This window comes from Ovis canadensis, chromosome 11 (assembly GCF_042477335.2).
Source record: "Ovis canadensis isolate MfBH-ARS-UI-01 breed Bighorn chromosome 11, ARS-UI_OviCan_v2, whole genome shotgun sequence".
Classification (NCBI taxonomy): Eukaryota; Metazoa; Chordata; class Mammalia; order Artiodactyla; family Bovidae; genus Ovis; species Ovis canadensis.
The window spans coordinates 38,747,667-38,769,887 of record NC_091255.1 but is presented as its reverse complement, the minus strand read 5'-3'; the positions used below and the strand labels follow the sequence as shown (position 1 = coordinate 38,769,887).

Below are 22,221 nucleotides of genomic sequence, written 5' to 3'. Positions count from 1 at the left end.
GGGATGGAATCTAGGGCTGGGGGCGGGGCAGGGCCTTGTGGGTGGGGCGGGGTCTTGTGGGCGGGGCATCCAGCCGGAAAGGGGCGGGGTTCCCAACCTTGGGGCGGCAGCTGAAGAAAGGGAACACCCTCCAGGTCCTGGGGCTTGGGGGAGGGTCACAGGGGAGTCAGCAGAGAGAAGGGCCACCCAGTGGGGACCAGAGAGTTCCAGCGGGCAGAAGAGAATCATTATTGTGCTTATGGACACAGCAGCTCCCTGGCTCTGAGAGAGCGAGCAGGCAGTTTTTAGGCACTAAGAAGATTTCTGTGATGCGGTTTTAGGTGAGTGAAAGAGACCGTGGAGTCTATTCCGTCAGCCCATCGGCCAAGTCACATCCGGGAGGGCAGCCTCCGGCCAGGGTCTCTTGGCGGACGGACCTGCAGCTGAGCCCCCCAGGAGGGGGAGGGGGACGTGGGACCGAAAGGGACTTGGTGACAGTGGGGGAGGGGAGGGAGACCGGGGCCTCGCCCCTCTCCTCCGTCCCCTCCGATTCTTCTGGAACAGTGAGGGTGACCCCTCTAGATCCCAGGTCTGCGCACGCGCTGTGCCAGGCCACCAGCCGAGTCCCAGGAGTATGGCTTTCTGGGAGAGGCGGCCCACCCCCAGCCCCAACAAGAGAGGACGAGGGGAGGGGCTCCGTCCAGGCCCCTGCCGACCCCGGGCCCCCGCCGCTCACACGGTCACTTCTGTCTTGCTGGCTGTGTAGCAGGTGTGGTGGCCCGGGATGTAGTGCAGCTGCTCCACGGTGTTGTGTCTGCGCGAGGCGAAGGCCTGGCGCTTGGCCGCAGTGCGGCTCTGGCCCAGGGTGGCGTACGAGTTATCCGAGGCACTGGGATGCGAGTGCATCTTTGTCATGCGGTAGCGGTCCAGCACAGGCGTGGACACGAAGACATCCGTGTGCGAGATGGCCCGCGCCAGGGACTGCTCGGGGAAGGCCGTCCGCTCCGGGGATAGCAGCGGGTCCTGGGAGTGCAGGCGCTCCGTGGAGAGCAGCTGCTCGTCTGAGAGGAGGCGGTCGTAGGGCAGGCCGAAGTCGTCCGGCAGGCCTCGCTCCAGGGAAAGGACCCGGTCCTGCGACATGGCCCGGAGGGGCCGGCGGGGTCGCTCGCGAGGCAGCGGTTTCTGTTGGGACATCTGGATGACGTTGAGGGGGAGGGTGCCGCGGGCGGCCAGGTCCGGCAGGTGCCGCCGTCTCATGTAGTACTCGTCAGCTTCCTTGTCGGCTGCAGGGGAGAGACAGGGTGAGAGCAAGAGAGAGAGGAGTGAGCCGAGGGGGACACCGCAGTGCTGCAGCCAGGAACGCACTGGAGTGATGCAGCCCAGAGGGGTCGACGCTGTGCTTCTCCACTGCGCGTGCAAGTCAGTCCTTGGGCTGGCTTGATTGAGTCGCTCAGTCGGGTCCAACTCTTTGCAGTCCTATGAACTGTAGGCCACCAGGCCCCTCTGTTCATGGGATTCTCCAGGCAAGAATACTGGAGTGGATTGCCATCTCCTTCTCCAGGAGATCTTCTCCAGGGATTGAGCCTGGTCTCCTGCATTGCAGGCAGATTCTTTACTGATGGAGGCACCGGGGAAGCCCTCAGGGGTCTTGTTAAATGCAGAGTCTGATTCAGACCTGGCTCTGGGGTGGGTCTGCTAATCAGCCTACTTCAACAAGCTCCCAGGCGCTGCTGATGCTCCTACTTCTTGGACCCACTCTGGGTTTAAGGGACTCCCTCAAGGTCCCTGTGGAGTTCAGAGCCAACTCCATGGCAAGCGCATGACCCTGAACTCCTGCTCCAGGACTGCTTCTGCCATACCATGGTCCCAAAACAGAAGAGCTCCCTGGATCTTGCTGAAACTCCCAGGTAGCAGCCAGTAGCTTTCTGATGAGATTCAGAACCTCTGTCCAAGGAAACAGGGTTGAGAACCAGCCTCCTGCTAGAATAAAGCAGGATGCTGCATCCAGGAAGCACTTGTGGAAATGGTTCCTGGTTACTTAGGAACATACTAACACCTTCTCTGGAGTAACAGCCTATGCCTGGCAAGCCAACACATGGCACAGGATCGAGTCTACACACGCTTCGCCTGTGCCCACAGGACGAGCAGCCCGGGGCAACCCCATATGTGCACCTGACTCAGATGCTCTGCCTTTCCCTCGATCCCGAAGCTCACCCTTGAACTCACCCAGGATGATCCTGCCTTACCCTACAGGTGAGGAGTGAGGCTTCCTACAGACAGTCTTCTATATCTCTGCAGAATGTGGGATTCCCCACATTTAACCATAGAAACCCACTGTGCCACCTTGGAGGTGGCCAAGGTTGTCTCCTGACCTGAACTGCTATCACAGTAGGTCACTCTGTACCTTCAAGTGCATGCTCTGCCCTGTCGCTGGGTGGTCATCAAAACAGACTCATTGGGCAGTGGGGGCAAAAGGTCCAAGAGTTGGCAAGCTAGAAGAGAGGACTCCTCCTACCATATACCTTCTTGATATTGTAACGTCTGAAACATGTCAGTCTCAAGAGCCTCCCCAGACTCAAATGGCAGAGCTGGGACCATGGGATGACCTGGGCTCAACTCATGAAATGGGATGTGTGCACGGGTCTCAGGTTCCCAAGACAGCGCTGATGGAGTTAGGCAGAGAGCTGGTTTATAGGCCCTTCCATAAGCCCAGGTCTCTGGGAAGAGCCTCAGAGAAAGCTCTGGCATTGATCACTTTTACTCCAAGACAGAGAGCAAGGGAGGCCCACGGTTTGAAGAAGGTAGGTGTGGGGTGAGGCTGGGGGAAGGCTTTTTCTTGCAGTTAATGTGGTGTAAACCACTGCCTCCCATGGGAATGTGGGTCTGAGGATCCCCTGGCCTCCTCTCTACCGAGGGAGAAGAAGGACTCACGCTCTGAAAAACAAAAACGAGGGACTTGTTTGTTCTCTTCTTCCACTTTCTCTTTGTTCTTGGGACCCCACCCCATGCCCTCAGGGGTGGGGCAAGAGAGTGAGACACCAGAAGATGTCATGGAGGCCTTGGAAGCAGCCCCCAGCCCTGGGAAAATATCCCACTTACTTAGCCTCTTCAGGGATGAGTACTTGCTGGGGTGGGTCTTCACTGCAGACTCATAGGATGGGGGCAGGTGGGCCAGGTTCTGGAAGGAGCGTGAGAAGGAGAGGTCATAGGGCTCAGTGGCCGATGTCAGGATGTTGTTCATCCGAGGCTTCTCTGCAAAAAAAGGGAGGGGTCATGGTGTTAGTGGGGACAAAATTTTGCAGGGGCAGGCAGGAGGAATGTGTCCAGGTTCCAACTCTTGAGCCCATCCTGCTTTCCTGGGACCCTGTGCTAGGACACAGATGATCTGGCGACTTGATTTCCCTCTGCTCAGCTCCAGTGGCCAGCAAGCCGGGGGTGGGCAGGACACAGATGATCCGGCGACTTGATTTCCCTCTGCTCAGCTCCAGTGGCCAGCAAGCCGGGGGTGGGCAGGAGCTTTTGGCTGCACTGGCCGTAGTGACAGGTCACCCTTCCGTGAATGGCTGACTCTCTCTCCCAGTACATCACTGGGCTGTCAGATGAAAATGGAAGCCCAGTGGAGCTGAGCAGGCGGCTCATAAAATCATTCATTTTGGTGTGGCTAGTATTAGGCAAACTAGTTCTCAGGCTCAGAAAAATCTAAGTTTGAAGGAGAAGAAGGGAGAGTGACTGATCTCATCTGCGTACCCTTAGGACTGGGTGCAGGACCTAGCTCCACTGAGACTCCAACCCACGCTGTCCATGGGTCATTTCACTCCTCACACCGCCCTTTCCACCGTTGGCTCCTCCAAGCCCTGCTCCTGGCAAGGCACTGTGAGCTGCAAAGCTATTTCCTCTTATTACAGTTCCTTCCGCTGAATCCCCTCTAGCCATCTCTTAACTGCTGGAGGAAAGAATTGTAGGCAAAATGTCTAGCGTGTCATTCTGTTTTTCTCCCTCCATCCCTTGAGACAGAACCTTGAGGTTCCAAAGTCTAAGAGAGAGAAGGGAGATTGTTCAATGCCAGACCTGGAGAAAAGAAGGAGGGGAAGACACGGGGGAAAAAGACCAAAGAGAAGGGAGATGAATGACTAATGAGGTGAATGAGCTGGTCTGGGCTCTGGGGGCAGATTAGGAGTACTACAGGAGTCAGGGGATGGGAGAGAGAAAATGCAGGTATAGCTGATGAGTGGCCATGAAGATGGGGGAAAAAAAGGAATGGAGAGCCCGGGCAGGAAGATAGGCATGCCTTGGTGCTTGGATGACTTGATGTACAGCAAGAAGTCAACAGGGATTGCTGGAGAAACAGTGGTACCATTCCCAGAAATGAGGCAGCTAGGTGGCTCTCGAATCATCCCTCCTGCTTTGGGACTCCCAAGTAGGGGCAGGCTCTAACTTCGGACAAGTGTATCAGAGGACTGTGGTTCCCCATCCCCAGCAAAGGGAATGCTATGAACCTTGAGACAAAGAGAAACTCTTCTAGGCTTTGTTCAAGGACAGTCTCAGTACAGGGAACTCCTGGCTTCTCCATCCTTTCCCGCCCTCACGGTACCCTCAACGCTGGGGATGGAGCCAGGGAGGCCCAGCCAATGATCAGGTATTCACGCCAGCTCGGTACATATGTGAGGGGGTGGGGGGATGCTCTACATCCCTGGGTGATCAGAACATGCTGTACAGAAAGAGCCTCCCTAGCATGGAGCCTCCCTGGTGCCAGGGAGTGGAGTGGGTAGGGAACCAGGAGCACCGCTACCCAGAGCTGGGAAGGAGCTACCAGCCCCTTAGCTCTTGTGTCTTCACTGTGGGCCGTGCTCGAGAAGAACGAACTTCCTCCGCTTGTGGGCATCTCTCTCCTACCGAGGGCATCACGCAGCTCACCCACTTCCAAATGCAACGTTTCTGGGTATTCTTACCCCTCACTGTTCTCCAAAACCTGCCACAGAGCCAAGGCCGACCCTTCCTTGCTTTCTGCCTCCACTGTGATTGATTGCCTCTGCCCCCTCGCCCACGCTGTCTCTCCTCTCACAATCGTTTCCTTACTCTTCCTCTATCCAAATTCTCCCCTCCCTTAAGACTCTTTGCTGTGACAATATGACATCTTTTCAGCCTGGAGTGGCTTCTGGTCTTCAAGCCCCTGTTGCTGTCTGGCCAGTACCAGCCAGTTTAGTGTCTATGTGGTCTTTCATCATCTGACTCTAGTTGGTCTTGTTGATCTCCAAAGATTGCCATCTCCTTGACAGCAGAAGTTTTGCTTTCCAGTTTTTCTGATGCCTTCACAGTGCTTGGCCCAAAATAAGAATTCAGTTAATGCCTGTTGGCTAATCAAGTAGACACAGGTCGCCTCCTCTCTTGAGAGTTGCTCTGCCAGCTCCTGGGAAAAGTAAAACATCCAAGGAAGGAATGAAGAGAAAACCCTGCTTCCACTGAGCCACGAGCTATTCAAGTGCAGGTACTGGGTCTCATCTATCCTCAGTGTTCTCGCATCAGGTGGCAGAAGAAGATAGGAAGAGGAACCGGAAAGGAAGGGTCCTCCTTAAGTCCATTCTCTTCATCTGCATCTCCATTCCTTCCCTGAAAATAGGTTCATCAATACTGTTTTTCTATATTCTGTATATATGTGTTAATATCAAGAGGGAGATATATATAATTAAGGCATATATATAAATATATATATATATATATATATATAACTATGTCTGATTCTCATTGTTGTATGGCAGAAACCAACACAACACTATAAAGATTATCCTCCAATTAAAAAGCAATAAATCAATAAATAATATTTCACATGGATCACAACTTTGAGTAACTCAATGAAACCATGAGCCCTGCCATTCAGGGCCACTCAGGATGGATGGGGTTATGGTGGAGAGTTCTGGCTGACAAACTGTGGTTCACTGGAGAAGGGAATGGCAAACCACTTCAGCAGTCACTCTGTCCTTGAGAACCCCATGAACATTATGAAAAGGCGAAAGTAAATTAAATAAAGGCAAAAAAGAAAAAAGACTGGTTCCTCCATTTGTATTCAGGAGGCTGTGCTAGTGTAGGCTTTTTCTGGGGAATATCAACTCAGAGTTAGTCTTTCAAAATGATACTGAGCAAGCAGACATCCTCGCTTGCCTTTTCTGGATCCTCTTCCTGCTGCTGCTTCATCACCATGGGCGTCCCCCAGGCTTTCTGTTTCTGCCTTCTGCTTTTCTCTTTCAGCCTTCTCGCACAGATTGCCCCTACTCCCAAGACTTCTGTTGTTGCTTCCAAAGCATAACTTACATCTTCGGCTGTTATCTCCCTCCAGACTTCATGTCTGTGTTTCTAACTGCCTTACTGAATGATTTTCCTTGCAGATCCTATAGTCATATCCAGCTCTCAATGTCCAGATCCAAACTCACCATCAACAGCTCCATCCCACCAGCAACACTGGCTGCTTTCCTGATTTCTTAGATTGCTTTCATAAGACCTTTCATTCTTTCATTGATCGTGACTCTCCATTTCACTCATAATTGACTCTTATCAGCCACATTCAGTTAGTAACTAAGACTTCCCAATTCTTTCTCCCAAATATTTCTTAGCTGAACCCTTCTTCCTGTTCCTACTGTCAACATCACTGGTGGTACCAGCTTCTTTTAGCTGATCAGTGTGAGCAGTCTGATTTCCCCCAGTTCTACTTTTTCCTAGACCCTGCAACTTGAAACACTTTATTAAACTGTTGCTGTCATCACATATTTTCATGAGGAGCCTAGCACTGGAGGGGGACCTCAAGATAGTTCCCTTTTGTTCTCCAAATTCTACTGCAAAAACAGAGCATAGTCCGACATGAGAGGTGTAGATCTCTCTGCCAGGCGAGCTGCAGAATTTATCTTTGTTTTGAGTTTCTCTCTCACTAAAATTTAGTGATGTTTTCATTATTTAACAGCCAAGACAGAAGAATGACTGATAGCTCATAATTTACATGGCTGTCTTGCATTCTACCAAGTTTTGAGCATGTACCAAAAATAGTTTTTCACTGCAGTTGCAAATGACAAGTTGTGATCTGAAGGGAGGGTGTGAACAACCTAAGAGGCAAACATGGTTTTGTAACTCCCTGGCACTTTGCTGACACACTCATGGTCTTCAGCTTTCAGGTTCTTCCTCTGTTGGGAGCTAAAGCTCAAGTCATCCAGTTTGGTTTTGAGTTTTATCCAATCTTAATTAGTTTGGGGGAGGATCGATAGAGTTTTCCACATGTCATGTCATTCCTAAATGGCACCACAAGTAGCCCTGGGCAAAGAAGAGTGTTCACTCCTTGCTGTGGACACATGGAATTTATGGCTGCAAGAAGTGATCAAGATTATAAGTGAAATGGATTAAGAAAGGGGCTTTCTCTTCCCCTTTCATGGCAGAAGATCACTTTGATATCAGAGACAGACATTAGGGGGGCAATGACCTAAAAGTGAGAGTGAGTCATTGTGGCCCTAGAGGAGGGCGGATACGTGGCTCCTCACACCACCTTAGCTTCAGGGAGCCAGTGACCATGCTTGATGCCGTAATCGGCATCAGTAGCTAGGATGGAGCCACTTGGGATGAGGATGGAATGCAGAACGCTCTCAATCATCTCTCACCATGTGTAGGGGTCTGGGTAGCGCTGCTTAAAATCGGATGGTTATACTGATGATCACCTGAAAATCACAGAAAAAAATTTTTTAAAGACGAGTTCAGGAATTACGTAGTCTCTTCAACACAGCAGCACCTCTGTTGACCTCTGCTATGCTTCTCTGAGTCACAGGAAGCACTTCCAAGAAACTCAGGCCTTTGCATACCCTAGAAACAAGGCAGGGTCCTTCCTCGGATGCTTCTGTTTCTCTTTTTCTGCACTAGGGCTTCCTCTGTCATCATGGCGAGCCACCTACACCTGTGGATCTGGCTGACCAGCGTCAGAGGCTTTGTTGGGGTGGAGAAGAATGGAGACTAGGGGACACTTGGCAAATATACATACATGGGATAGAGAACTGAGCAGAGGAAGTAGATCTTTTTGAGGGGAGGAGGGTGTTCAGGCATGGTTGGACAGGAAAGGGATGCCCTAATGTAAGGTGCTTGCATCTTATAGAGCTTTAATTTGTCCTGGGTCTTTATATACAAGTATCTGGGTGTGTCCTGAGAGGTAGTAAGCTGACATGAACCACCGACTGCCTGAGATCCAGAGTCCTGGATCCTGGTCTCTGTCCTGCCTATAAGTGACACAGCCAGCTATTTCAAAAGCATTGGTTTTAATTAATGCAAAAGTCCACATTGATTGAACAAGCCACACAATGAAGAGTTATAGTTGCTGTAGAGAGCAAAAGCCCAGAGACTTCCTTTCTCAAGTTTCTGCAAACTAGAGAGATTCTCGGAGAAGGCGATGGCACCCCACTCCAGTACTCTTGCCTGGAAAATCCCATGGACGGAGGAGCGTGGTGGGCTGCAGTACATGGGGTCGCGAAGAGTCAGACACGACTGAGCGACTTCACTTTCACTTTTTTACTTTCATGCATTGGAGAAGGAAATGGCAACCCACTCCAGTGTTCTTGCCTGGAGAATCCCAGGGACGGGGGAGCCTGGTGGACTGCCGTCTCTGGAGGCACGCAGAGTCGGACACAACTGAAGCGACTTAGCACTAGCAGTAGCATAGTTGCTAAAGTCAGGAGTTCAAGGCTTCTAAAACTGAATGAAGATTTGGCTTACCACCAAAGCACAGTTCAATATTGTATTGTTGCTTCAGTTCAACATTGTATGTTTGCTTTTTGTTGGTATGTGCATCTTATTTCAACCAAAGCAAAGGAAGGAGGAGGCATGAGGTCTTAGCTTTAGTTTATCTAAACCACGGGTCACAGCCCTGCCATCCTCTTAGGTCTAGATTTGCTTCCATTTCCTGGATGAAATCATCTTTCCTATCTTTGGCATTTTACCCTCTTGCTACTCATCCTTAAGCTCTTTCACTAGATCCCCTTTTCTCTTTAATTCTCTAAATACTAGCATGTCATGAGGCTCGGGAGTCTTCACGAAGACTTGGGGTCTATCTTCTTACCCAGATTGAGAGGTTTCAAGTCTACACCTCTGACCTGAGATCTATCTGGTCCGTGGGGTTAGGTTTTAAGCTGCTTATATCTGTCACCATGAAATTCCTGCTCTTAACCCAAACCATTGCATCCTAAAGTGAGCTCATCATTTTATTCTCTGCTTCTCAAGCCCTGTCCATGGTACTAATGTTCCATGGGCTGGGAAAGCTAAAGCAAAACTTCAGTTCTCATTCACCATTTCCCTCCCTTCATCTTCCATATCCATCCAGTGAATGCCCAAATTCTCCTCATATGGCAACCTCCTAAATCCAGGCCCACAGTATATCTTTTTTTTCCCAGATTTCTCTTAGTTCTAGTCTCTAGCTATTTCCAAGACAAATCGTCCTATGCACTACCACCAGGCAAAATTTCCCATACCAATGGAATTATTTATATCATTCCTTTGGTTCAGAGCAAGATCTTAAGGATTCTATCCAGTGGAATATAGTTTGGGGCAAGAAGCCACCATTTCTCACATGAAGACCCTCTACCTTCTCAAAGCAGAATATTAAGTTACTTCCAAGGAAAAACTATTTGACAGACACTGAACCAATTCTACCCTGGATCTGAATTTTAACCAAGAAGAGAGAATCCAGGAAGAGAGATAAAGGGTAGTTTGTTCTGCTTGTCCCCCGGAGGCAAGGAGAAAACCAGCTTCACTGTTTTTTGTTGTTATTGTCATTTATTTATTTGTTTTTAAACAATATGGCAGCATCAAATAAAGCAGTTGCAAGTAATGAGAGAACTCAGATTAAACAGTGGAGAGTGGCAGAGAGAAATACTTCTTTTTTTTCTCACTTTTAAAAAACAGCTTTGGCTGCCCTGAACAGCATGTGGGATCTTAGTTCCCTGCCTAGGGATTGAACCTGCACCCCCCGCATTGGAAGCATGGAATCCTAACCACTGAATCACCAGGGAAGTCCCAGAGAGAAGCACTTCTAATCTTCTATTTAAGAATCTAGGTGTTTCTAGGAAAGGGAGATGATTCAGGTTCAGTTAATAATTCCTGGTACCCAGCTATGCCCCAGGCTCTGTGCTTAACACTTTCACATACCTTTAAAAACTAATCTTTGCAATGATTTTCATTGCAATATATCAATATTGATATATTATTGACTTGCTGATTTCCAGACACTGTGAAAAACCCCTCAAATATCTTATTTGAAGTAATTATCTTTTTTTTTTTAACACATGAGTTTACAAACAGGATAAATGTCTTGAATTTAGATAGTTTGTTTACAAGGGCAGGGCTTTTCCTTTTGTTTGAATCTCACTTCAGATATTTTGCTAATATTTGATTTTTTTTTCACATACTGAAATTAAGCAAAAGCATCTACAGCGGTAGAAAATTAAACCATTGTAAAACAGCCATCATGATATTTTGTTATCTTTTCTTTCGTTTCCCTCCCCCGATAAATTACTATGTGTATATTTACATACACAAATATACACACCCAAACTTAAATCGCAATGAAGAGCAATTTGCATTTTTCATTTGCACAAGTGAGAATCAGATTATGGTGCTTAAAACAGAGAAGAATATGGTGATTTGATCATTACAGTTTCATTAAATAACAAATGCATAAGGTTATTATTCCCTGTAGCATTTTTACAGTAACAAAAGTAACAACCCTAATGTTCATACATACATGTCCATGTACATATATACACACAAAGATAAATATGTGTAGTTTCCACATATGTAAGTATTTTCTATTTTTAATCAGTTTCTTTTATACTTAATGGACAACATATCTTGAATATATTTTCATGTTTTCAAATAGTCTTTGAAATATTTTATATGGTTTCACAATAGCCCTTTCTATAGAATAACCTATACTGTATTTCTACAAATGACTTAAACATGTTTATATACATATATATATATAAACATTCCCTTATTAATGTATATTTAGATTATTTAAAGTTCAATAAATTTACACCAAACAACCTTGAACACAACTCTTTGTCCATGTCTTACTTCTTTAGGTAAATAATTAAAAACAGCATTTCTTGGTCAACACAATGACAATTGCCTTGTGATGTGATGAAGTGGGTTAATGGACTGCTTTCTATTGAACTATTCGTCTATTCCTAGGAAATACATTATTTCATTTTTGTGTCTCTTTCATTACAACATTGGATCCCATCTTATTTAATTCCTATGTATTCATAAAGAAAATTTGCACTTTTGTGCGAACATGGCAGGGCTTTTTGTATCAAGATAATGATTCTGTAAAATCAAGTGCACTTGTTCATCTTTCTGTATGCCTTGGAACTATTAATAGAGCATATGAAAGATGTGTTCTTTGAAAGTTTGAAAGAGTGCAATAAGAAAAATGCCTGCTGTCTTCTGGGGAGTCTGGTTTGCACAGTGGTAGGGAATTGGCTTGTCATTTCACTGACTGCACAACAACAACTTTGAGAGATAGATGTTGTTATCATCACCGATTTAGTGTTAAGGAAACTGAGGTTTGGAGAGGTTGAATAATTTGCCGAACAGGTGAAGATGGGATTCAAGTTCAGGCAGGCTGGCACTAGAGCCCACATCCTTATGTATTCTGCCTCTCAGACTTAGCAACATTTTCCTTACAAATTGATTCATTCACATTTTCTAATTTCAGTTTATAATTTCCATTTTTTATAAGTCCATTGAACATTTGAAACTTTATTAGCTTAAAAGTGTAACATACCCTCAAAAAACCTCTATACAGGAAACTGTATTTCTTTTTCAGTCTTAACATCTTGTCTTAATATTTTTTGGATCATCAATTTATTCCCATCATTCTTTTTCAGATAACTAACTCTTTACATATCAGAGCTTTTTATCCCTTCATATCTTTATTTTATGCTTTTGGATCTGTTCATTTCTGCCTCCTAATTTTCTTTGTTTTGGTTCGTTATTCTTTTCTAATTTTCGAGCTTGAGTCTTCCGTCTGTTTATTTTTACTCTATTCTATCAACAATATCAGGTCTCTAGCTCTGAATTTGTCTCTGGTGCAGTCCCATGAGTGCTGATATGGAATGTTCTTGTTGCTGTTAAGCCCTAAATGATCTGTAATTTCAGCTCTGATTTTTCTGTCTGACCCAAGATTTCTGTAGCAGAGTTGTTAAATTTCAAAGTGTTTGGGTTTGTCAGTTTGAACTTTTGCGTTAATTTTCTGTTTTATTGTATTATGGTCAGAGAATGGAGCCTGTACAATTTCTGCTTTGGAGACTTGACTTAGGTTGCCTTTGTGGGCCAATATATGATCAATTTTTGTGAATGTTTCATGAATTCTTTAAGAAAAGGTATTATTTTCTTCTCATAGAGTATAAAATTGACATATATCTATTAAATCAGACACATGAAATATATTATTCAGCTCCTCTCTACCCTAACTTATTCTTTGCCTACTTAATCTGTCAAAGACTGAGGGTGGTATCCCCACTCTCCCACTATTGTTGAAAGTGAAAGTGAAAGTTGCTCAGTTGTGTCCGACTCTCTGGGACCCCATGGACTATACAATCCATGAAATTCTCCAGGCCAGAATACTGAGGTCGGCAGCCTTTCCCTTCTCCAGGGGATCTTCCCAACCCAGGGATTGAACCCAGGTCTCCTGCATTGCAGGAGGATTCTTTACCAGCTGAGCCGCAAGGGAAGCCCAAGAATACTGGACTGGGTAGCCTATCCCTTCTCCAGCGCATCTTCCCAACCCAGAAATTGAACCGGGGTCTCCTGCACTGCAGGCAGATTCTATACCAACTGAGCTACCAGGGAAGCCCCCACTATTGTTGAGTTCCTGTCATTTTCTGTCTGTATCTGTTATAGTCCTGATTTAACATATTTCACAGTTATCTTGTCCAACACAAAAAACCTCATGGTGCTTATGTCTTTTTTGTGACTTGTACCCTTTATCAACATTAAAGAACCCTTTCTGTCCTATTTAATGCCTTTTTTTTTTTTTTGGCCTGTAAGTCCGCTTGATCTGATATTTATATTGCCAACCCAGCTTTCTCTTTGTTTGCATTTGCCTGATAAACTTTGCCTATCCTTTTGTATCTAACCTTTCTGTGTCATGTTATTTTATCCTTGTCTCTTGACAAGAGCATAATTTTAAGAAAATTTACCTATGTGCTTTGGTGTGTTCTGGGTTGCCTTGATGGTTAAACGTGAGTCCTCCTGGCTCAGAATAATTGTCCTTCCTTCTACTGTCATATCCTCATCTCCCTATCATACATGCATGTGTATGATATGACTGCCCTCCATGTGGCCACGTGGCTCAAACTCTAGGTCATGGTTAATTCGGCTAGGTATGAATACTTGACTCACTTGGGCCCATTGGAGCTCCTTCTCCAGGAATCAGGAACCATTAAAAGAGAGAGATTTGGTCTCTCTGCATGGCTGGACACATAACTTGTAAGCTAGGTAGCTATGGCCTGTCTTATCAATTTGGAAGAGAGGTCAGTCTTTAGAGACGGTGCCACATCATATTTTATTTAAAAAAATGGTGACATTAGATTTCTAGTCCCACACACTCTCCTGAAACCTTCCCATTCCCCCACTGGATAGAATATATTCTCTTCTTCTTGAAACTGGAGGGCGCTCCTGACTTCCTCAATGAGCATGGTGCGGCAGAAATAACACCGCATGCCTCCCACAGCTAGGCTGCAAAAGATGACAAGGCTTTCACCTGGCTCACCCTTTCAATACTCACACTTCAATCCCAGCCACTATACTGTGAGGAAGTCCAGACCATGTGCAACATCTGACTTCAGGGGCTGGCCTAAGGTTTCCATCAATAACCAGCATCAACTTCCAGATGTGTGAGTGAGGAAGACTTCAGATGATTCCAGCCCCCAGCCTTGTAGGTGTCCAGGTTAACACAAGTGGGTCAGAGACAAGCTATATCCACTGAAGTGAAGTGAAGTTGCTCAGTCGTGTCCGACTCTTTGCAACCCGATGGACTGTAGCCTACAATGCTCCTCCGTCCATGTGATTTTCCAGGCAAGAATACTGGAGTGGGTTGCCATTTCCTTCTCCAGAGGATATTCCCAACCCAGGGATCAAACCTGGGTCTCCCACATTGTAGGCAGATGCTTTACCATCTGAGCCACCTAAATCCCCTATACCCACTGAGCCCTTTCCAAATCGGAGATTTACAAGCAAAACAAATGTTGCCTTTACTGTACTGTTTTCTAAAATTAAAATTTTAAGGGACTTCCCTGGTGGCCCAGTGGCAAGACTCCAAGCTCCCAATGCAGGGACTCTGGGTTTGATCCCTGGTCAGGGAACTAGATCCCACATGCCACAGCTAAGAGTTCACATGCCATGAACTAAAACCCAGTGCTGCCAGATAAAGAAATAAATTAAAAAATTTAAAACTTACAATCATTGTTGACACACAAACAATACAGTTTTTTTGTATATTGTTTAGCCAGTTTCCCCAATAGTAACATTTTGCAAAAATATAGTACTCTATCAGAATATTGACATGGATACAGTCAAGATATGGAAGGTTTCCATCACTAGGTAAATTCCTCATGTTGCCACATCCACTTCCTTCCTGCATCCACCCCCTCACTAGCCCCTGGCAACCACTGAAGTGAAATTAAAGTCACTCAGTCATATATGACTCTTTGTGACCCTCATGGACCGTAACCCACCAGGCTTCTCTATCCTTGGGGATTCTCCAGGCAAAAATACTGGAGTGGGTTGCCATGCCCTTCCCTAGGGGTTCTTCCCGATTCAGATAACGAACCCAGGTTTCCTGCATTGCAGGCAGACTCTATTCTCTAAGGCACCAGGGAAGTTTGGCAACTATTAACCTATCCATCATTTCTAATTTTGTCATTTCAAGACTGCTATGAATGGATTCATACAGTATGTAATCTTCGAGACTGGATTTTTTTTTTTTTTTTGTCAAGCATAATTCTCTGGAGACACATTCAGGAATGCATCAATACTTCATTCCTTTTTATTTCTCAGTAGGAAATATTCCACGGTGTGGATGTACCACGGTACCAACTGTTCAGCTGTTGAAGGACATCTGGATTCTTTTCAGCTTTCTGAGATTATGAATAGAGCTGCTCCAAACATTCACGTGAGGGTCTTTGTGTCCAGGTCTTCTCTTATCTGGGATAAATGCTTAGGAGTGCAGCTGTTGCCTTGTTAGTAACTGCATGGCAAGTTTGTTTGTTTTCAAGAACCTGCCAAACTGTTCTCAAGAGTGGCTGCACCATTTAACATTCCACCAGCAGTGAATGAGTGATCCAGTTCCTCCACATCCTTGCCAGCATTTGGTGTTGTCACTATGTTCTGTTTTAGCCATTCTTAGCCATGATAGTTATGGAGTGATATCTCATTGTGGCTTTAATTTGCATTTCTCTAATGACTAATGATGTTAAATATCTTTTCATGTGCTTATTTTTCATTTGTTTATCTTCTTCAGTGAAACGTCTGTTGATTACTTTTGCTTACTTTCTAATCAGGTTGTTTACATTTTTCCTGTTAAACTTTGAGAATTCTTTTTATACGCCAGATGATAGTTATCTGTAGGATATATGGTTTGTAAATATTTTCTCCCTGACTGAAGCCTGTCTTGTCATCCTTTTAACTGAGTCTTTTAGAGAACAAAGCTTTACATTTTGATGAAGTCTAATTTGTCAGTTTTTTTTTTGATTGATTGTGCTTTTGGTGCCAAGTCTAAAACATCATTTTCTAGCCCTAGGTCAGAAGATTTTTTTCCTTTCTTTCTAGATGTTTATATAGTTTCATGTTTACATTTAAGTCCACGAACCATTTGGCATTAATTTCTATGAAAATTATGAGACTCAGGTTGAGGGATTTTTGTTGTTTGTTTTTTTGCTTGCTGTCTGATGTCCAGTTGCTTCAGCATTGTATTTGAAAATACTCCTTTCCTCCATATAATTGCTTTTGCACATTTGTCAAAAAATCAGCTGGACATGTTTGTGTGGGCCTACTTCTGGGTTTTGTCTTCTGTTCCATTGAGCTACATGTCCGTTCCTCTACCAATAACCAGAGAGTCTTGCTTCCTGTGGCTACATAATATTTCTTGAAGTTGAGTAGACCGATCACTTCCACTTTATTTTTCCTTTTCTAAAATATTTATTTGTTTTACTTTCGTCTGTGCTGGGTATTGTTTGCTCTGTGTGCTCTCCCTGGTTGCAGGGAGCGCGTGCTCCTCCCCAGCTGCAGTGCTTGGGCTTCTCCTCACCGTGGCTTCTCTTGTTGTGGAGCGCAGGCTTCAGTAGTTGCAGCATGCGGGCTCCGTGGCTGTGGATCACGGGCTCTACGCGGGTCACAGAGCACGGACTCGGTAGTTGTGCTGCACGGGCTTGGTAGTTGTGCTGCACGGGTTTGGCTGTCCCACATAATGCGAAATCTTCCCAGTCTAGGGACTGGACCCATGTCCCCTGTACTGGCGGGTGGATTCTTATCTATCGTACCACCAGAGAGGTCCTATTTCTCCTTTTAAAAGGTGTTTTAACTGTTCTAGGGTATTTTGTTTTTTTTTTTTTTTTTTGCCTTTCTGTATACATTTTAGAATAATTTGTCTGTATCTTAAAAAAATCTTGCGGAGATGTTGATAGGAATTTTGTTAAATCTGTGTACTATTTGTGTGTGTGTGTGTGTGTGTGTGTGAGGGGGGTCAAATGGAAAAATTGTCCAACACAGATGCACTCACTCATTGTGACCAATGCTACTCTATTATGAATACATCTTGAAGACGATGGAGGGCGAGGGGGTGGGAGGAGGTGGGCAGATGTTGCTGTCGATAATATGGAGTTGTGGGGTGTGTGGGCAGCTCGGTGTTAATATGGAAGGGTCAAAGGCAGAATTCGTGATGTACAAAGAGTTGTTGTTCAGTCGATAAGTCATGTTCGACTCTTTGCAACCCCATGGACTGCAGCACATCAGGCTCCCCTTTCCTTCACCATCTCCCGGAGCTTGCTCAAACTCATGTTCATTGAATCAGTGATGCCATCCAACCACCTCATCCTCTGCTGCCCATTTCTCCTCCTGCCCTCAATCTTTCCCAGCATCAGGGTCTTTTCCAATGAGTCAGGTCTTTGCATCAGGTGGCCAGAGTATTGGAGCTTCAGCTTCAGCATCAGTCCTTTTAATGGCTGTTTCGGATTGATTTCCTTAAGGATTGAGAGTAGGAAGGCTAACGATTCCAGGAATCAGTCTGGAGCTCCTCTCTGCAGCGACACGTATACAGTCTGTTGGAACAGGCATCCTGTCTCCCCTTGGACTTATCCACAGATCACATCTCCACTCCCTCAATTACTGGTCTCCCCTGTCCCTCCTCCTCAGGGAGTCCTGGGCCTTGGCACAGTGCCCAGTCAGGGCCATCAGCCTCCTGATGGATCGAGCTGGATAACATAACAATTAATTAGTGCTTAGGACTCACAGATCAATATGCTGACAAGACCACAAAGTAACAAAACAATCTCCCTCAGAGCTCCAAGGCTGCTTGAAGGAAGCCAAGAAGCAAGGCGGAGCCCTCTGCCCACTGAGAGCATTGACGTGGACCATCCATGGTGAACAGGTTGCTTAGAATCAGAAGATTCTGCAGCCACTTGGCCTCTGTAGCCATGGAAGTTTCTAGAGCCGGCAGAATGAGTTTCTCCCCACTGGTGTCTGGTTTAGCTGCTAAGGAAAGTGGGTAGTTTTCTCTGGGGAGCAAATCAACTGTGTGCTTACACGTGTGTGCGTGCAGTTCTGTGTCTGTGTGCTTGCTTATTTGCATGGTTGGAAGGGGGAGAAGGTCAAAGATAAGAGTGATTTGCTTGGTGTTAGACATTTCTGTTATGAATTCAATGAGAGATGTAGCAAAAGTAATTTCTGTTTAATGAGTCACAGGAAGGTTGCAGTGTATGAATAGTACCCAAGTGATATGATCAATGGGATCCTGAGAATACAAAACAAAGAGGTAATATGCATATTGGTTATAGACCCTCATATCTCGGGTCTCATCACCACACCCTGGGTGCGATTTCCTCCCTGCCTCCAGTCTTTGCCCCTATGGATCCACCTTGTGCGCTACTGCTAAAATAGTCTTTTTTTTAAATTTGTTTATTTTTAATTGGAGGATAATTGCTTTATACTTTTGTGTTGGTCTCTGCTATATATCAGCGTGAATCAGCCATAGGTATACATATGTCCTCTCCATCTTGAACCTCCTTCCTACCTCCCACCCTTTCCCACCCATCTAGGTTGTCACAGAGCACCAGATTTGAACTGCTTGCATCATGCAGCAAATTCCCACTGGTTATCTATTTTACATACAGTAATGTATATGTTTCCATGCTCCTCTCCCAGTTCATCCCACCTACTCCTTCCCCCACCGTGTCCACAAACCTGTTCTCTAGGTCTGCATCTCCATTGCTGCCCTGCAGATAGATTCATCGGTGATGGTGGTGGTTAAGTTGCTAAGTCCTGTCTGACTCTTGTGATCACATGGACTGTAGCCCACCAGTCTCCTCTGCCCATGTCATTCCCAGGCAAGAATACTGGAGTGGGTTGCCATTTCCTTCTCCAGGATATCTTCCTGACCCAGGGATTGAACCCACATCTGCTGCATTGCAGGCTATTCTTTACCACTGAGCCACCAGAGAAGCCCCAGGTTCATCAGCCTCATCTTTCTAAATTCCATATATATGTGTTAATATACGATATTTTTCTTTTTTCAAAAATGAGTTTTATACAATTTTTAAAGGTTACTTTCCATTTACAGTTATTATGAAATATTGGCTATATTCCCCTATGTTGTACGATATATCCTTGAGTCTATATTATACCCAATGGTTTGTATCTCCCATTCCCCCACCCCTCTCTTGCCCCTCTCCACCTCCCCACTGGTAAGCACTAAGTTCTCTGTATCCATGAGTGTGCTTCTGTTCTGTTCTGTTCACTGGTTTGTTGTATTTTTTGGATGCCACATATAAGCAGTATCATACAGTATTTATCTTTCTCTGTCTGACTTATTTCACTCAGCATAATGCCCTCCAAGTCCATCCACATTGCGGCAAATGGCAAAATTCCATTCTTTATTATGGCCAAGTAGGCTAGTCTTTCTTCAATGCCAATTTCACCCTGGCCTTTAGCCTCTAAGTATTACAAACTACCAATAGACTAAAGCTTAGATGCCTAACAGCAAAGACCTTTGAACTGCTATACCTAAGAGTGATCTGGAATCCATTAAAAAGAAATTGAGCCCTTCTGTCATCCCATAAATTATGAGTTAGGTGACCTGAGACGGGCCCGAGGAATTAGCTTTTTTGAAAGCATCCTGCATCTGCAACTGGAATCTGGACCACATTTTGAAAACTGCGGGCGGTATCACTGCGTTTTCAGAGCTGCCCATGATTTAGGCCTATTTCATCTCACCCAACAAACCAGTGAATTCTATCGACTGGTTTCCTCTCCACTATTCCCAACCCACATCAGCACCTCAAAAGCATCTTCTACCTGGGACTTCCCTGGCAGTCCAGTGGTTAAGGCTTCGCCTTCCATTGCAGGGAGTACAAGTTTGATCCCTCGTCCTGGAGCTAAGATTCCCACTGCCTCACAGCCAGAGAAGCAAACAATTAAAAAAAAAAAAAAGAAGAAGCAATATTGTAACAAATTCAACTAAGACTTTAAAAATGGTCCACGTCAAAACAAACAAACAAAAAATAAAACACACAAAAAAACCCACCCACAGAAATGTCTTCCACCTAGATCACTCTTGCGCTTCTCTCTTCCTCCAAACCTTTCCAATCCATGATGATAAAACTCCAGTTTCGTCTGCATAAAGTTGTCCTCAGGCCCCCCAGGGCAGAAGCCTTTCTGGCCACACCTACTTGCTTTTGGTGCCGAATCGCATATCATTTTGCTTTTTCACTTCTCTGTAGTATTCTTTCCCTCTTTCCAAGACAATTAAATGCTTCTGCAGATAGGGCACTTCTACCCGGCTGTGAATACATTGAACCTTGCTGGAGGTGGAGAAGGATTGTTCTTCTTTTGAGTTTAACACAGTCCTCCCCCAGGCTGGGCCCCAGGGGGGTTGCACTTGTACAGTTCGTAGAATGGTGAACGGAAGTGTCAGTGAATCCTCTCTTGAAGTGGTGGAGAATGGGCAAGAGGCCTTGGCGATGAGATTCGATCGCCTGTCCTCCTCTCTCTCTTCTTCAGCTCGGAGTGGCAGATTTTCTGGGCCCGTAGCCAAGCATGTGGGTTGTAATATTTTGTATGCGTTTGAATATGAGTGTGTGTGGAGGAATATGGCACCCTTTCCTCCCCACCTCAAATCCAGCCCACATTTCACGCTTCTTCTTGAGGATTAGTCGCCATTCTGATACACCCCAGCTCATCATCTTGGTGGCATGATAAGGTCGATGTAGAGAGGCAGGCCTGTGAGTCATAGTGTCTGAAGGTGGAATTCCTCCCAAGACAACTGGTTGGTTGCGAATGACACCACAAGGTCATCCATGCCTGTGCCATTCTTTCCTCCTCTTCAGAGGCTTTGACTCGGGGTCCCCTCCGGGGAGCCTGGCTTCATATCAGCTCCTCCCCTGCTCTGCTTCCCCATGTCTGGCAACAATTGTCATTTTCATTCCTGCCTGAAAACACGGGTTGTCATGCCACACAGGAAAACAATGTGTCTTCTGCCAGATTCACTTAAAAAGACAAACATGGGGCTCCGTGGGAGAGCTGCCTGACACCTGCTGGGATCTGTTTTTCCAGGAGAACTTCAGTTCATCCAGGCCTGGAGACACCTGAGCGGTGTGCTCTGCTAGCAGTTATGGTCACATCACTGTGAAAAGGAGTATGTACCAGCCCCTTTACTCCAGCGGACTGATGGTCCACCTGGTAATAAAGACTGGAGTGCATCCCCCAGAGCTATTTGAATCATACCCACGGGAAGTCAACTCTGGGTGCCATGGAGTTACCTGGAGTGGGATAGGGTATAAGCTCCAGGTATGTGATGCAGGGGCTCTAGGGGAGAGTGGGATGGTCTTGGCCTCTGATACTGGGCCAAGCTGGCCCATCAGGTGGGCCTCCTAAGGGGGCGCTATGATTGCTGGGAGACTGAATGGCAAATTCCAGATTCTTCTCACCCCCAGCTTAGGCACCCCCTCCTACAATTTCCTGAGCTTGATCTAGGCACCCAGCATGTCTGCTGGGTGATAAAAAAGGCAGCTCAGTATTGCAAAAGGTGACTCCAGTTGAAATAATTAGAACAGAGGGAGGACTGATATTTAGAGGGCCTATAGTCTGTGGGGAAACCCCAAAATATCCTGAAGAAAAAGTAGGTCACTGGAGGATCTGCATCCTGTAACTACTGTGAGCCATGAGTGCACCTGACATGGAGCTGTATTTCCCTTTAAGAAGTGTCGTTTTTGTGTGTGTGATCTGGGTCTGTATTTTAATTTTTTTTAATTAAAAAAAAAGGGTATAATTGCTTTACAATGTTGTGTTAGTTTCTGCTATATGACAATGTGAATCAGCTGCAAATATACATATATCCCCTCCCTCTTGAGCCTCCCTCCCAGTCCCTCATCCCAGCCCGCTGGGTCATCACAGAGCACAGAGCTGAGCTCCCTGTGCTGGGCAGCAGCTTCCCACGAGCTGCCTGTTTCACACACGGTGGTGGCTCCATGTCAGTCCCATCTCCCCATCCATCCCAGCCTCCCCCCTCCAGCCCCATGTCCCCTTGCCCATCCTCCACATCTGTGACTCTATTCCTGCCCTGGAAATAGGGTCGCCTGCACTGTTTCTCTAGACTCTCCAAATATGCGTTAATATGCGGTGTTTGTTTTTCTCTTTCTGGCTCACTTTACTCTGTATGACAGACCCTCAGTTCATCCACACCACTACACATGACTCAGTTTCATTCTTCTTTATGGCTGAGTCATATTCCACTGTCCAGTTTTAATCGACACATTTGTTCTTTAAGTTACAATACCAACTGGAGGACATTTTAAGCCTCATGCCTGGCCCAAGAAACCACACTGGCATTGTTAAAATTCCAAGTATAAATGGAGTCTTACTGTGTTGGGCAAAGAGAATCATATTTTTCCCTATCATTTACCATTTGTTGTGTCAGGCGCTTACACTTACAGTGCTAACTGACAAGTATCATGT

The 22,221-nt window shown here is 45.8% G+C and overlaps 1 protein-coding gene across 1 annotated transcript in view; it reads right to left on the bottom strand.

The window, feature by feature from the left end:
* Positions 1-665: 665 nt before the first annotated feature.
* SHISA6 (shisa family member 6) overlaps positions 666-22,221 on the bottom strand; it is a 259,886-nt gene continuing 238,330 nt past the window's right edge. Inside the window, exons 5-6 of the mRNA XM_069603578.1 lie at positions 3,079-3,231; positions 666-1,262 (exon numbers count right to left, since the gene is read on the bottom strand). Coding sequence (XP_069459679.1) covers positions 712-1,262; positions 3,079-3,231 — 704 coding nt within the window. The 3' untranslated portion in view covers positions 666-711. The remainder of the gene's footprint in view (positions 1,263-3,078; positions 3,232-22,221) is intronic.